Source organism: Salvelinus alpinus, chromosome 35 (genome assembly GCF_045679555.1).
Source record: "Salvelinus alpinus chromosome 35, SLU_Salpinus.1, whole genome shotgun sequence".
NCBI classification, from domain to species: Eukaryota; Metazoa; Chordata; class Actinopteri; order Salmoniformes; family Salmonidae; genus Salvelinus; species Salvelinus alpinus.
This window is the reverse complement of record NC_092120.1, coordinates 12,945,508-12,961,845: the sequence shown is the minus strand read 5'-3', so window position 1 is coordinate 12,961,845 and position 16,338 is coordinate 12,945,508. Positions and strand designations below refer to the sequence as shown.

General features: G+C 41.2%; 1 protein-coding gene across 1 annotated transcript; it reads left to right on the top strand.

Moving 5' to 3' along the window:
* Window positions 1-1,035: 1,035 nt before the first annotated feature.
* LOC139564557 (ras-related protein Rab-11A-like) lies at window positions 1,036-11,305 on the top strand. The gene is made up of 5 exons (XM_071384177.1): window positions 1,036-1,393; window positions 3,981-4,176; window positions 4,669-4,862; window positions 5,724-5,804; window positions 9,356-11,305. The coding sequence occupies exons 1-5, from the start codon at window positions 1,354-1,356 to the stop codon at window positions 9,493-9,495; spliced, it is 651 nt and encodes a 216-aa protein (XP_071240278.1). The 5' UTR covers window positions 1,036-1,353; the 3' UTR covers window positions 9,496-11,305.
* Window positions 11,306-16,338: the final 5,033 nt, after the last annotated feature.

The following is a 16,338-nucleotide window of genomic DNA, read 5'->3' as shown; positions in this document are numbered from 1 at the left end:
TGACCATATTGATCTCATAAGTAGCCCTTGGCTAAACCTATAATAATCATAATACATTTAATTTGTAGTGCTTTTTTCAGACCCAAGGTGCAAAAAATACAATAAATAGGCTGATAGGCCAACATCCAGATTGACAAAGAAGTATATATTAATTGCATATATTTAGCTGCATAAGCATAGCCTACAGTTCACGTGGCGTCATTATGATACCGTGCCAAGGATCAATTAAACCTGAGGCTCATGGTGCTTTCAAGACAACTGGGAACCCGGAAAAAATTTGTTCAAATCCTGACGTCAGTGATCTTCAGGTCGAAAGTCGGAGCTGTAAAAAGAGGCCCGAGTTCCCGACCTGGAATTTCGAGTTGGATGACCGTTCAAAAATATTTTTCCCAGTCGGAACTCGTTTTTTCCGAGTTTTGTATTTGTATTTATTATGATTCCACATTAGCTAGTTATACATTTTAAAAACATTACAATACATTCATAACATATTAAGTGTGTTCCCTCAGGCCTCTACTACCACATATATATAACACAAAATCCATGTGTACAGGGTTTGTATGTTATCGTGTGTTTGTACGCATGTGTCTATATGTGTGTTGCTTCACATGCTGTTCCATAAGATGTATTTTATCTGTTTTTTTAAATCAAATTTTACTGCTGGCATGAGTACTTGATGTGGACTAGAGTTCATTGTAGTGATGGCTCTACGTAGTGGCCTCACATAGTCTGTTTTGGACTTGGGGACTGTGAAGAGACCTCTGGTGGCATGTCTTGTGGGGTATGCATGGGTGTCCGAGCTGTGTGCAGTAGTTCCCAGTTGTCTTGAACGCACTGGAGTCCGAAGTCGGAGATTTCCGAGGTCCCAGGTGTTTTGAACGCGGCATCAGCATACCTGGGAAAGCTTGAGACTGAAGACGTCACCCAAGAAGCGATGAGTAGGATCAGTGGAGGCAAATCATGAATGACAACAATGTAGACCAATCACAGGAAAGTCAGTGACAGGTATCAGTCGTCGATTGGCCAGTCGAAACTGGGTAAAGGGCGGGGCTAGAGACTCGACGTTACGTCGCTCGGAAATGGCACAGTACAAGTGGTGGGGAAGAGGAGTCGAAAGTTTGTGAAAGATAGTTTGTTGTCTTTAAAAATTTCTGTCAAATAGGTTACATATAGTCGAATAATATATTAGAGGTGTTGACATAGTGCGAATGTACCTTTTTGATTCGGTTGTTCGTTCTAAGGAAGCGGTCGGTCGCGAGATAAATGGTCAAGAAGTTTTGTCGAATTGAACAGAGAAACCACCACGGGAGGGTTTGAACATTTCACATTTATATAGGTAGAAACGTTGAAGAAATGACGAATAGAGAAGACGAATATGACTATCTTTTTAAAGGTGAGTGTGTTTACGATACTTTACTAGGACATTGCCATTTTTTTGAGTGTAGGGATTTCGACCTACAGTTGGTTCAGAGCTACACCGCTTTCAATGTAATACATTTCTTTTGTCGCCGCTTCCGCCCTGTCATAATTATTCGGAGTGTTTTGCTGCAACTATGTAACGAGCGCTGCCAAAATCAGTTCTCAATGACACGAGGAAATGAGTAGCAGTACCAGTTACAGTAACAACTTCACTCTGAATTGCTGAAACTATTGTTTCCATTCAGTAGAAATATGGCTACAATTGTGTAGTAGGCTAGTTGATTGCAACGGCACTAAACACTGTCAGTTAATAAGCACCAAGTAACTATCCATTAAGTGGCATCTGTTTAGTCATCTTGTGGTGGGCCTATGACGCAATCATCAGGAGAGGAAGTATTGGTCAACAGGAGTCATATAGCCCACTGACTATGGCAGGATGACACCTCAAAATACTACATTTACTCAAACAGATTGCCCTAAGGTGACCAGTGACCACATGGTTTAGTACCATTCTGTTTGTAGGGATTCCATTGACCTGGTGTGGTGGGTCACTCTGGGTTTAGAGAAAGCAGTCATCTCCACGATCTGTTTACATCTGAATGAAGTGGAGTAAAGATGACCGTGGCCTAATTCATCTAACAGATAGCACAGAGTGAAATCTTATTGGCCCCTACTCAACATGACTTGTCTCGACCTTATGTTCTATGTTGTTTAGTCGTACCTTTCCCAGACTTTTCTGTGCACATGCACTGTAGCCTATTGTTAGGCCTACATATGAGAATGTGTAGGCCTACATTTGTAAGAATACAACAACAGTTGGTATGTTACAATAATAGTGGATACTTACTGCTCCCCTGTACTCACTTACACTAACTACTTCCCTCGTGGGTTGTTTTGTCCTGCACAAGGGAAATAAAGTGCACGGGGTCCTTTGTTCAAATGTAGAACCCCAAACAAACATGTTGTCAAACTGGAAAGACCTGCATGAATCGTGTGTGTGTGTGTGTGTCTGTCCCTATACAGAAGGCCTCTGACCATAGTGAAGATAGATTAGATTACACAGCTAGAATGCACTGCCCCATAGAGCCTAAAGTGAGGACTGTCAGTAGGTCACATAACCAGTAGGTTCCTCCCCCTCCAGTTTCCTGCTTTTAATTGCTTTCTTTACTGCACCCTCAGTGTTTAGGCATGAGTCAGTCAGGTGAGTGGTTGAATCACTGCTCCCGACTAGGAGCTTGTAAGTGTTGCACAGCAAGTTGACCAGCTTTCTTGTTTAAAGGACTCCTACTGAGTGCTCTTTTTACAAATAACATATGCTCTCTTGTTGATTTGACTTCCAGATAAGATAGGCCTACTTAAAATAACTTCCTTATACTGTATTGGGAAATAGAATTTGGATTTTTAAGGAAGCTAGACTACACTGTTTAGGCCTATGCTATGTAGTGATGGCGTCCAAGAATAGAACAATGGTTGTATCTTTAGAACTCTGGAATGCAGCCTACACAATACCGTAGCCTAAATTGGTGATATTATGTTTCTGGTGACAAGTACACTGAAAGTTGCATAATGCTGCTGTTAGTTCCTCTGCCACCGTATTATCACTGTTACCAGATAGCGTGACCTGAAGATAGGCTAGTCTAATGGAATTGTAGTTCAGAGTCCTTCTTGAAAATGACAAGGATGTTCTTGGAACTACTTAGTAACATGGGAACTGGGACTAACTGATGTGAAAGGAGCAATGAATTTCCTGTGCAACAAGTTTACTTTTGTTAGGTTCTCCTAGCTTGAGTCAGTCAGCACAATCGTCAATTGGTAGGCACGTTTCTAACTGTCTTTTGCTCCACTGTAGCATTTTCATGTGATGAGGTTCCATGCTTAGCTTGTATGATTAACATAGCCTACATTCTGTGGGAGTAGGACATTTGTCAATAAGGCCTCATCAACACACAACCAGTTCCTATTTCTTAATAACAGGGTGGTGAGTTTGAGTTAGGATTTTCCTCCTGACTCACCTGGATTTCAGTCATTGTAAAATCCTCTTTCCCAACACCCCGCCTTGTGTTTGGAAATGAATGGGTGTCAACGGGAACAGGTGCCAAATGTTTAATTGGCCCATAAGGGCATGGTTCAGTGGTGGTGCTAAGTGAATAGGCTGAACTACACAAGGCATCATCTTCTTGGTCAATTAAATCAAACTTTGGTCATTCATGACAATAGCCTAGGCGCTACCTCACAAAGGTCGAAACTTCACGTCATGGGGCTTAGTGTATAGTAAAAACACATATTGTTTATTGAACTACAGTCAAGTATAGTCAGGCCCTCTCAGTAGACCATTAATCACTAACAGAACAGCAGACACATGGTGCGACCCAATCAGGAGCTGTCATATCTTCTACCACAATTTTTTTTGTCAGACATGTTTTATCCCTACTGAGTGTTCCTGTTCCTACATCGTAGAAAATAAGTTGTTTGTCGACCCCTGTACAGTGGGTAGCGTAATGTATTGTTATTCTGGTGGTGTCTGTCTGACTCATGCCCTCGATCCTCTCTGCGTGCTTCAGTGGTGCTGATTGGGGACTCTGGAGTGGGGAAGAGTAACCTGCTGTCCCGCTTCACCCGCAACGAGTTCAACCTGGAGAGCAAGAGCACCATTGGGGTGGAGTTTGCCACGCGCAGCATCCATGTGGAGGGCAAGACTGTCAAGGCCCAGATCTGGGACACGGCAGGACAGGAGCGCTACAGAGCCATCACCTCAGCGTGAGTATTAACACTGCTCACACACATAGAGATTTGTTTGTTTTTCGTCTGTCTGCCAGGCAGGCACCTTTTGACATATTTGCAGTGTTTAGACAGCCCAATTCGGGTCTTTATTTAACTAATTGGTCATTTGACCAATCCCGTCAGATCCTTTTCACAAATGAGCTCTGAAAGATCTGATGTGTAAAGAGCTGATGGGATTGGTCAAATGACAATCAATGTAAAAAAAAATATCAGACTTGGGCTTCCTGTGTAAACCCAGCCATTGAGGATATTTGTGCGTACTGCACATTCCAGCCTACTTCTGCTAATTTTCAAATGTTCTCATCTTGTTGACAACTTTGAGTCCTTTGCTTATGATGTATGCAATAGCATTTCATGTAGGGAACGACAAACTATATCTACCACTCCATTGACTCAGCCAATGCTCAGCTGTTCTGTCTACCACTGCTCCCAGTAAAACTTATTTCCCTCCTCCTGTCCTCTGTGTAGGTACTACCGTGGGGCAGTGGGGGCTCTGCTGGTGTACGACATCGCCAAGCACCTGACGTATGAAAACGCTGAACGCTGGCTGAAGGAGCTGCAGGACCACGCTGACAGCAACATTGTCATCATGCTGGTGGGAAACAAGAGTGACCTGCGCCACCTCAGGGCCGTGCCCACGGATGAGGCCAAGGCCTTGGCAGGTATCCTCACATCAACTAGTTTTTTATAGCCATCTTGTTAATCTGTTTGTGCTGATTCTTCCACAGCATTACAAGCCAAGGGGACAGTACAGGAGAGTTGTTTCTCCCTCAATCATTTTAGCTTTTTTATTCACAATAGCAGTAGACATAGAGATACGGCAATCTGAACAACACAATACCAATGTTTTGGTAAATATGTCCATAATCTAGCTTTCAAAATTGGAATAAGGGCATTTTAAACACATTTCAAAAATAATCTGGGGAAAGTGATGCACTTGAGCCTCGCAGTGGACAAGGGAATACCTTCCACTGTCTACTTTCCCCTTAGGGGCTGCTCTTTGATGTGGAGACAAGAGTGCCCATCAGGCTGCCTCTGTCAGTGGTTAACAGCCCATGGTTCTGAATTCACATACCCAGCAATAGAAAAAAAGCCAGTCAAGTTGACTCCATTGTGATTTTAGCTTCTCTCCACACTCCAATGTGACATTTCCAGCTTATCACACTTCTTCTTTGTAGCTCTGCATAATGTTTCAAGTGTTTACTTATGACCTTGAGTCTTATTTCATGCATGGAATACACTTTGACTTGTAAATTGCTCTTGATAAGAGTGTCTGATAAATATATATATAATTGAATGAAATTGTTCTAGAAGACGTCATTGTGTAGAGTAAACAAGCATGCCATGTGAAACCACAGGCTCTCGTTCAATTTCTGCTATTGATTTGTCACTAGGGTTGGCTCATGCAGCACGACTACAAAGGGTCACCGACATCATGCCATTTTTATTTGCTCTATCAGTTAGCTTACACTGTGGTGGCTGTTGCAAATTATTTATTTATTTATTTTTCTCAATTTTCACAGAGAAGCATGGACTGTCTTTCCTGGAGACCTCGGCGTTAGACTCCTCTAATGTGGAGCTGGCTTTCCAGACTATTCTCACAGGTTAGTGTACATTATAAACTGGGTAGTTCAGTCCCTGAATGCGGATTGGCTGACAGCCGTGGTATATCAGACCGTATACCATGGGTATGACAACATGTATTTTTACTGCTCTAATTACATTGGTAACCAGTTTATAATAGCAATAAGGCACCTCAGGGGGTTGTGGTATCTGGCCAGTATACCACGGCTAAGGGCTGTGTCCAGGCACTCTGCATTGTGTCGTGCTTAAGAACAGCCCTTAGCCGTGATATATTGGCCAGATACCACACCCGCTCGGACCTTATTGCTTAAATATACCATGCAACACTGCCGTTGCATGGTATATTTGGACTGCCGTTGCATGGTATGCATGGACGTTTGGCATTTGCCAGAGAACACCAAGATTGGCAAATTCGCCACTGGCGCCCTGTGCTCTTCACAGATGAAAGCAGGTTCACACTGAGCACATGTGACAGACGTGACAGTCTGGAGACGCCGTGGAGAACGTTCTGCTGCCTGCAACATCCTCCAGCGTGACCGGTTTGGCGGTGGGTCAGTCATGGTGTGGGGTGGCATTTCTTTGGGGGGGCCGCACAGCCCTCCATGTGCTCGCCAGAGGTAGACTGACTGCCATTAGGTACCGAGATGAGGTCCTCAGACCCCTTGTGAGACCATATGCTGGTGCGGTTGGCCCTGGGTTCCTCCTAATGCAAGACAATGCTAGACCTCATGTGGCTGGAGTGTGTCAGCAGTCCCTGCAAGAGGAAGGCATTGATGCTATGGACTGGCCCGCCTGTTCCCCAGACCTGAATCCAATTGAGCACATCTGGGACATCATGTCTTGCTCCATCCACCAACGCCACGTTGCACCACAGACTGTCCAGGAGTTGTCGGATGCTTTAGTCCAGGTCTGGGAGGAGATCCCTCAGGAGACCATCCGCCACCTCATCAGGAGCATGCCCAGGCGTTGTAGGGAGGTCATACAGGCACGTGGAGGCCACACACACTACTGATCCTCATTTTGACTTGTTTTAAGGACATTACATCAAAGTTGGATCAGCCTGTAGTGTGGTTTTCCACTTTAATTTTGAGTGTGACTCCAAATCCAGACCTCCATGGGTTGATAAAATTTGATTTACATTGATCGTTTTTGTGTGATTTTGTTGTCAGCACATTCAACTATGTAAAGAAAAAAGTATTTAATAAGAATATTTCATTCATTCAGATCTAGGATGTTATTTTAGTGTTCCCTTTATTTTTTTGAGCAGTATATATATCTCAATTCTTTGTACTCTGAGAGCTTTGTAGTCCATTTGTTCAGTGGTGACTCATCTTCCACCAATAGATGGCAGCAAAATCCAGGTTATTACGAGGCCTCTACTGTAAGATTACTCTGCAGTAAATTGAACAGTACCTGACATTTAAGGTCAAAAGCATCTGTAATTGGCACACTCAGACAATGACACTTTGTGTGAGCCTCAATCAGATCTGCTGTTTGCCATGAAATGACTAAAGCATTTTTTGTCTTGTCGCAATATGTACATTGAAATACAAATGTGAGCTATCAAATTTTATTAGTTACATGCGCCGTCTACAACAGATGTAGACCTTACAGTGAAATGCTTACTTACAAGCCCCTAACCAACAATGCAGTTTAAAAAAATGAATAATAAATAAAAGTAACAAGTAGTTAAAGAGCAGCAGTAAAATAACAATAGCGAGACTATATACAGGGGCTATCGGTACAGAGTTGATGTGTGGGGGCACCGGTTAGTCGAGGTAATATGTATATGTAGGTGGATTTATTAAAGTTACTATGCATAGATAATAACAGAGTAGCAGTGGTGTAAAAGAGAGGGGGGGGGGGGGCAATGCAAATAGTCTGGGTAGCCATTTGATTAGATGTTCAGGAGTCTTATGGCTTGGGGATAGAAGCTGTTTAGAAGCGTCTTGGACCTAGACTTGGCGATCTGGTACCGCGTGCCGTAGCAGAGAGAACAGTCTATGACTAGGGTGGCTTGAGTCTTTGACCATTTTTAGGGAATTCCTCTGACACCACCTGGTATAGAGGTCCTGGATGGCAGGAAGCTTGGCCCCAGTGATGTACTGGGCCGTACGCACTACCCTCTAGTGCCTTGCGGTCGGAGGCCGAGCAGTTGCCATACCAGGCAGTGACGCAACCAGTCAGGATGCCCTCAATGGTGCAGCTGTATAACATTTTGAGGATCTGAGGACCCATGACATCTTCTCAGTCTCCCGAGGGGGGAATAGGTTTTGTCGTGCCCTCTTCATGACTGTCTTGATGTGCTTGGACCATGTTAGTTTGTTGAAGTGGACACCAAGGAATTTGAAGCTCTCAACCTGCTCCACTACAGCCCCGTCGATGAGAATAGGGGCGTGCTCGGTCCTCCTTTTCCTGTCGTCCACAATCATCTCCTTTGTCTTGATCATGTTGAGGGAGAGGTTGTTGTCCTGGCACCACACGGTCAGGTCTCTGACCTCCCTATAGGCTGTCTTGTCGGTGTTCAGGCCTACCACTGTTGTCATCGCCAAACTTGGGCCCCTGGGTTGAGGATCAGCATGGCGCATGTGTTGTTACCTATCCTTACCACCTGGGGGCTGTCAGGAAGTCCAGGATCCAGTTGCAGAGGGAGGTGTTTAGTCCCAAGGTCCTTTGATGAGCTTTGAGGGCACTATGGTGTTGAACGCTGGGCTGTAGTCAATGAATAGCATTCTCACCATAGGTGTTCCTTTTGTCCAGGTAGGAAAGGGCAGTGTGGAGTGCAATAGAGATTGCATCATCTGTGGATCTGTTTGGGCGGTATGAAAATTGGACTGGGTCTAGGGTTTCTGGGATAATGGTGTTGATGTGAGTCATGACCAGCCTTTCAAAGCACTTCATGGCTACAGATGTGAGTGCTACGGGTCGGTAGTCATTTAGGAAGGTTACCTTAGTCCCTGGGCCCAAGAACACTATGGTGGTCTGCTTAAAACATGTTGGTTATACAGACTCGGACAGGGAGAGACTTGCCAGTTGATCAGTGCATGCTCGCAGTACACGTCCTGGTAATCCGTCTGGACCTGCGACCTTGTGAATGTTGATCTGTTTTAAGGTCTTACTCACATCGGCTGCGGAGAGCGTGATCACACAGTCATCCGGAACTGACTTTGGTTGAGGTCATCTTGTCTGCTCTTTTCAATCTCTTGCTGATTTAGAGGCAGGGAACTGACTTTGGGATTCACCAGCCAGTCAGTGGCATGTATGGGTCAGTCTGAAGTTAGTTTTGCGTGCCAGACTCAAGAGTAATCCTAGGGAAGGTGCAGAAGTTCAATCCCCAGGAGCCACGGGGTGCTGCTGGTTTCTATGATAGCTTGTCTCCATTTCATGTTTGTTTTGTTATTTATTTACACAACCCTGTAAAGTCAAATGCTGTTAGGTCCCAATTGCATGACCATCTTGTTCTCAGTTTTGTATCCACTGTAATCTTTGATGAAACTCTCCCTTTCTCATCACCCAACAACCCAACAGCAACTGTTGTGTCCTCACCTGTCTGTCTGTCCGTCTCCTGCAGCCATCTACAACATCGTGTCCCAGAGGCAAATGACGGGCCGCAGCGACGCCGACTTCTCCCCCAACTCCAATGTGGTGCCGATCACGGTGCAGCCCACGCAGAACGCTGCCAAGTCGAGTGCCTGCTGCCAGAACAACTGAGGCCTCACCACCGTCAGGGACAGACGGGTAGACGGGGCGGGAGGACTGGGAGACGAGGAGGAGAAACCTGGAGACAAGGATACAGGCAGACAGAAACAAGTGGAGAGATGCATAGGGAGACAGAAGGACAGGGAGACCAAGGGGGGCAACCAAGTGTTTCCATAGCCTCAATGCATTGTTTCCTCTGAGAAGTCTGTCCCCATCTAATTCAATAAGCTTTATGGTTACGCCTTGGCTTGATTGGTTTTAAATATGAAAGAGGACATGAATTGAATTAATTTACATGAATTGAGAAATTTAGCATGTTAGGGTATGGTCCGCCATATCTTTCCAGTTTTTGTCTCACTCATTGTGAACTGATTCCCCCCCCCCCCCCCATTGTCAGCTCAATTTAATAAGCCTGTGAACACACCCAATTCCCCAGCACAGAAAAAGGGCAATAAGATTCGGCAGTGAAGACCTGACTTCACTGAAGTGTAACCCCCCCCACCTCTCCATTGTCAGGCAGCTCCTCCCAAACGTATTTGCGTTTGTCCCAATGATATTTATTTAACACTATATTGAGGTCTTGTTTGTGCTAACATGCAACACTGGGTGGGTTTGATCTTAAGCTGCTTACTATATATGACGGGTGTCCTCTCTTTTTGTTCTTGATTTCACTGGTAATCAAATCCTTTTATGATGGAGTTATTAAATGTAACTACTCTTGGCTAATGGGGAAACGAGGAGTTAAGCCATCTCATCCCAAATGTTCCTGGTCGAATGTCAGGCCAATCTAAACTGCACAAAATGGGGGTCCTTGGAGAACTTTTCATGTCCATTTTATCAGTGCTCTTCGACTTCCCTATTCGTCTTTACACAGAATAAAGTTTGCTCTTCAGATTTTTTTGTGATCAACATTTTCCTCCTCCCTGTTGAAACCCATTACAAAGTACTTTGTGCACAGCAATATTTCTCACATAGGCCTATGTCTTTTTTGCTAACAAAGCAGTCTTGCTCTTTTGGGTGTTATCCTTTATCACCGTGAACCATCCTTTTCCGGTTTAACTGATTTGCTGTCGCTTTCTCCGTGACTGGAGATATGTGAGGGTGATGAGGGGATATTGGTTGGAGGAGTGGTCATATACCATGGTCTCTGAGTTGAGCCCTCCCTGCGGCCTGCTGTCCTAGATGGATGGACAGCTCATGTTGCAAGAGATGGGTAGCAAGGGCACTCAGCCTTGCCCGCTGCTGCGTCTCTGATGTACACAAGTTGGCTTGTTTTACTGTAAATTAACTCCTCCACCCCTTATCCACTGTATGTAACTGGAACCGTATCATGCCTTCTGGGATATCCCTTAAGAGTTTCCCAGGTCTCTTTGTATGGTTATATTTTCTCTCTTTTCTGGGTGTGTGTAGTTCTGTCAGTAGGTTGGTAAGAGTAAGCACTAGGGAGGATACTAGCCCTTATAGATCTGCTAGTTTGGCTAGAGGGGAGGTGTGGGGAAAGTTTCAGGGTGCCATTACCACAGCCGAAGGTCAACAGTGTAAACAGTCATTATCCTGCTGAGTTTTTTTCCTTGTAGCATTCCCAATAGTAAATTGGGTGGTGAAGGTTAGGTTTTTAAAATGTTAATTCTCATGTGTACATTTAGATTGCATATGTATAAATGTAATTTCTTAAGTCTTGCTTCTTATTTAATGCCTTAACCATGTGCCTACTTTTCAATGAAAAATGACTTACTGTGGAGTTACTGTATGGTACTTCACTTATGGTACATGTTTGCCATTTCACAACTGCAACTTTATAAAATACTCAAGACAAAGCAAAGAGCATCCATCGGAAATGATTTCATTTTTGTTTTATTAGAAACATTTACAATACATCTTGAATCTTTGAAAAAATAACAGAAACCAAAACTAATATGGTGCAGATACAATAATAAAATGTCAAAAATTATTCACAAAAACATGTGCTAAGAAATAAACCTGCAATATCACATGCCTCTTGCGGGCATGACACACTGTAACAGTTCAAAGAATACTTTTTTAAATTTTATCAAAGTGACGGCCAGCCACATGGCAAACCCTCTCTCGCTGATCACAGAGAAACCAGAAACTAAAGCCAGGAGATGCTGACCCAAAACTAATGCACAAAGACCACTATAAGACCGGTATGAAACACTTCTACGTTGCCGGGAGAATCTGAAGAAACACTACCAAAGACAAACTGTCAGACTGTGGTGGCCCCTTCAGAAGAGGACAACGTGAAGGCTGGAAGGTCATTTCAGTCCCCGTGCTTCAGTCAGTTGTGGCGGAAAATATACCGTCCTGACATGTTGAATTGTACGACAAATGTTCACTTTTAACTACCTAGTTTTGGGATTGAAATAAATAAATTTTAGGTTCATCCATACGTGATGGAATGACAACCAAGCTTTCCTCCCCTTTTATAGAACTGTGATGAGAAAATGAAAAGGACAAAATACTGACAGTGTCACATGGGGACTGAAACGGCCTCTCTTCGCTTCACCTGAAATACTTGTCCTTTTTTTCTGTTTCTGAAGGGGCGCCAACTATGAAAATCTACAAGGAACAACCAGCCCCAGACCCCTTGTGTTAAAACCAAACACATAGGATCTGTGGTGTTTATCCAGTCTAGGTGACCATACAAGATACATGCAAACTAGTACGGATATGAATGTGTTGGTGTGTGTGTGGCTGGTTACCATAGATCTACTACACAGTGTGCCTATGTGCTAAACTATTGATCACTCAGCTCAGCTCTCACCCTGTCATGTTTTCACGAAACTTAAGCCCAATTTTAAGGTAATCATTCATTAAGGCTTTGATGATGTCCTCTCTTGCCTTACCAATCACAAAGGGTCCCAAGTAGTAGACATATGAATGTGTGTGTATCTGTATACGTTACATGTGCCCTTGCGGGACACCTGAATCACTCGTTCTCAGCATTGCAATCACAACTGAAGCTGTGTTAGCATAAAAAGTTAGAGATTAATAAAAGCAAGTTAAGACTCCAGAGGAAATGTGTAATGGGGCCAGTCAGTATGGGGTTAGTCAAAGGGGAAAAGGTAAGCAAGCAGCATAGAGAAAGAGTGCTGATGCAAGAAATAAATGTGTAATTGAGGCACGGAATTGATGCTCAGTGACTAAAATACCTCCAAATCCTAAAAATATTATATTATTTTCTGTCATAATTCCAATGTGAATGCACTGGTGTCCTTTGAAATAGTGCATATCGGAAGTTAAAATATAAGCTATGGGGAACCCACATCAACTCTTATTTCATTTACAATGAAATACAGTGGAGGTGAGTCCATAACTTTCATAAATAAAACATTTTTTTTTTCTTTACCGTTAGCAGAAACCAACTTTCCTGTGTTTAGAAATATATTAACTTCTTGTATTTTTAACTAAAAAACACATTTCTTGAGGTTACTCATGTTTTCTTCATTTTGAGATTTTCATAAATAACATCCAGAAACTGACTTATTCCCCGTCTTTCTATGAAATAATAACCCATGTTAGCAAAATAGATTTAAGAAACTGTAATAATATTTTTTTTTTAAAGTTGCTTTCTATAAATGTATGTGGAAGAACTCAAATATAGACTGCGGTGAAACCTTCTCACAAATTCTTTCCAGCTCACTTTAAAATGTATAAACCAATAGGTAAAAGGAGTGCACTGGTAATTTATTTTACATTTAAATGCATTACTTGCTCATCTTGCGATTATGATAGATCGGAATAATTGCTTAAGTGCATCAATTTAAAGGATTTCCTATCACTCCTTGAAAGGGGTGCTATTATTGTTATACATAATGCATAAAGAGTTGTACATTTAAAGAGAAGAAAACTGTTCAGAGTTTCTATGGTTACTTTAATATATTGTAAAGAACACTAACAATTGAAAAAAATAGTTAATGAAATAGACATCCCCCTAAGAGTTATCTCACCGCCATCTTTGTTTCTCCACTAAAGGAAGTGGAGTACTTCATATACTGGGTGCATATATCAAGCTACACCTCATCTTATAAGACAGTCATTATTTAAATTTCTATATCAATTACACCTCAAGGTAAATATATGGAATTAAATATATGTCCATTTGAATTTCTTTAAAGCTTTTTTATATACCTTGTGGTTATGTTGATGAAATATGTTAATGCCATGGGATCTTAATTTTACTGTTACTCTTATGTACTGTACTAAACTTCAGCTATCATACTTCGACATGGAGAATAGAGTTAACTAGAAACAATATTAAATTAAAACCGCAGTATTATTTTTGAACTCTAACAAAGGTACTGCAGGGTATTTGTGTAATCTTAACAACTTTCTTATGCATTATTCAACTATTGTTCAGTCGGGGGTCTTTGAGACGAATCTAGCCCTTCAGCTGCAATTCAACATGAATTTGAACAGAATTGTAAACAAATACAAATCTCTACCTGTTCTTTTTCTAATTTAGTATGTGTTCCTGCCCCATTCTGAAGAAACATAAACTTCCCAAGACAAGTCCAGCCTTTTCACATTAACAGCTGTGATGATAAAACAAAACTTATTGACATAATTATTTATAAATCTAAGTTGGCAATAATACCAATATAAATACAATGTAAGAGGGATTGGTGTCTTTGGGCAGTGATTGGGTAGTTGATCACTGAAGCTACTGTAGCATAAAAAAAGACCAAACTGAAACAGGATGTCTTTATTGAGACAAGGTCCATTTCAATATTGACTGAAGCTTGTATGCTGTATGACTTTTGACAAAACTATCACGAGTGGGTTATTAAAAACAAAAGCTGATTATTATTGTATTGACCTCAGCCACCTTCATCAATAAATCCAAACTATGATAAGGGCGAAATGTGTTAACATTTGTAGAATTGTAAGCTTATGATCAGCAATATCATTCCTATAGATGTCCTCGAACCTCTTCCAAGGTTTTGTTCTTTGGCTACCTTTTGACCTTTTATTTTAAATCAGCTAAAAGCTGGATAATGACAACTACTTATAACAGACAGCATAAAGAAATAATTAAATTGTGCCATCAAATCAGTTACAAAACATGTTTTGGAACCAATCTAAAAACTGAAATATATTCTCATGATATGCTTATGGTAACTATAAACGTTTCTCCCTAAACATGAATAAATACAGAGTAATACATGTTAAATAAATGCTACTTTGTCAAGTGATGAAAATGTTTGGCTCAATGCATTGGGCATCAGAATATGTTCATATGGTCTTCGACAGATCCTATGGAAATAATCCAACCTTCTGTTTTACCATTGCGTCTACTTTAGTGTGTGATTTAAGTTGTCACTTAAACACCAATCTATCACCATAGGAGTTATGAGTTCCTGCTTTCGACAGACAGGAAATGCCTCAATTGTTCATGTTATGTTCCTGAAAAGCATTGTATGTTTACACTGAAAAGCTTACTTTTACAATGCAATTGGTTTCTTCCAAATAATAGGTATTGTGTTCTCAAAATTCCACAGATACTAAGAGAAGGAAATCTTGAGGTTGCACTGGTGGTGGCACACCCTGTATTTGAGGTATGCTTGCAGTCTTATTAATATTCAATGTGAAAAAGACGGGATTAAGCAGTCAAAAATTACTAAAAGCAAGACGTAGGAAGGCAACAAAAACATGCTCTTGTGCCTGAAACCGATACTAATTAATTACATTTCTCGTCCTACATTGGCATAAATCCATATGCATTTTTAGAAGATAGACAAAAATGGAGTAATATTCAAATGAATCAAGGTTGTGTTATGGATGGCGCTGAATTCTTTGAACTTACTAAACTGGCTCTTTTGTTTACTGTTGCAGTATTGACATTATTGCTTTTCATCCTAATGTACATAAAACCTGATTCATCCAAAAGGATCTAGGAATATTTTAGAACACGTCTTTACATATTTGAGAGAATGTATCGGTATCTGTCAGTGGAAACATCAATACAGCCCTGTATTCATCATTACAGTATGTGGTATTGTGGTATTCTTATCTATATATTTGACTTGATGAAATGCTTAAGTTTATTAGATCCACACATATAAGTAGCCTATCAATATATGTCTTTATGTTTAAGGATGAGGGGACATTATATATATATATATATAAATCAAAGTGATCTTCAAAGTCCATAAACAAACAAATTCAAAGGGATATTTTCACCTTGTAAAAATAATCAAAATCCCACTTATATAGCAGGCATTTGACTGGACGTAAATTACTGATATATATATACACAGATGCGCAGAATCCTTTCTCATAAAGCACAATGCAAATTTCTCCCACAGCCTCTAAAACAGTGAGACTCTCTAAAAAGCCCTCTACATTAAACCAGTGCAAACTCAACCAAGTCATCAGTACTGACTGAATGGATGAGAGGTCTCCCATAATACCACTACTACAAGGAATAACAATAATTATATTATAAAAACATGATAGGGAAACCTTATGTGCATGTCTTTCAAAATCTATGAAGAAATATTCACCATCAGCGGTCAGTTTGGTATTAATTATATGCGTTTTCTCATAAGGTGCTTTACTCTATATTTTAATGTAAAGTCTTTATGAGCCTAATTTCCCAATTCCATTTAATCCCACCCAACCAGGTTGATTCACATTATTTTCTGACAAATAGTTTCGTGAAAGTTTTTTTTTAAGGGGCAATACTATTGAAGGCCTACTGTATGTCACTAAACTTTCATGCCAAAGTGAAAGAAATATTAATACAAAATATTAAGGCTTAAAACAAAATAAAAAAGAATAGAAAATACTATATTCATTTGACAGCGTTATACTGCCTTGAAATTGTCATTGAAA

Coding starts and splice junctions, on each gene's coding strand:
- LOC139564557 (XM_071384177.1), top strand. CDS start 1,354: ATGACGAATAGAGAAGACGAATATGACTATCTTTTTAAAG. Junction 1,394..3,980: donor ATATGACTATCTTTTTAAAG/GTGAGTGTGTTT, acceptor TGCGTGCTTCAG/TGGTGCTGATTGGGGACTCT. Junction 4,177..4,668: donor TACAGAGCCATCACCTCAGC/GTGAGTATTAAC, acceptor TCCTCTGTGTAG/GTACTACCGTGGGGCAGTGG.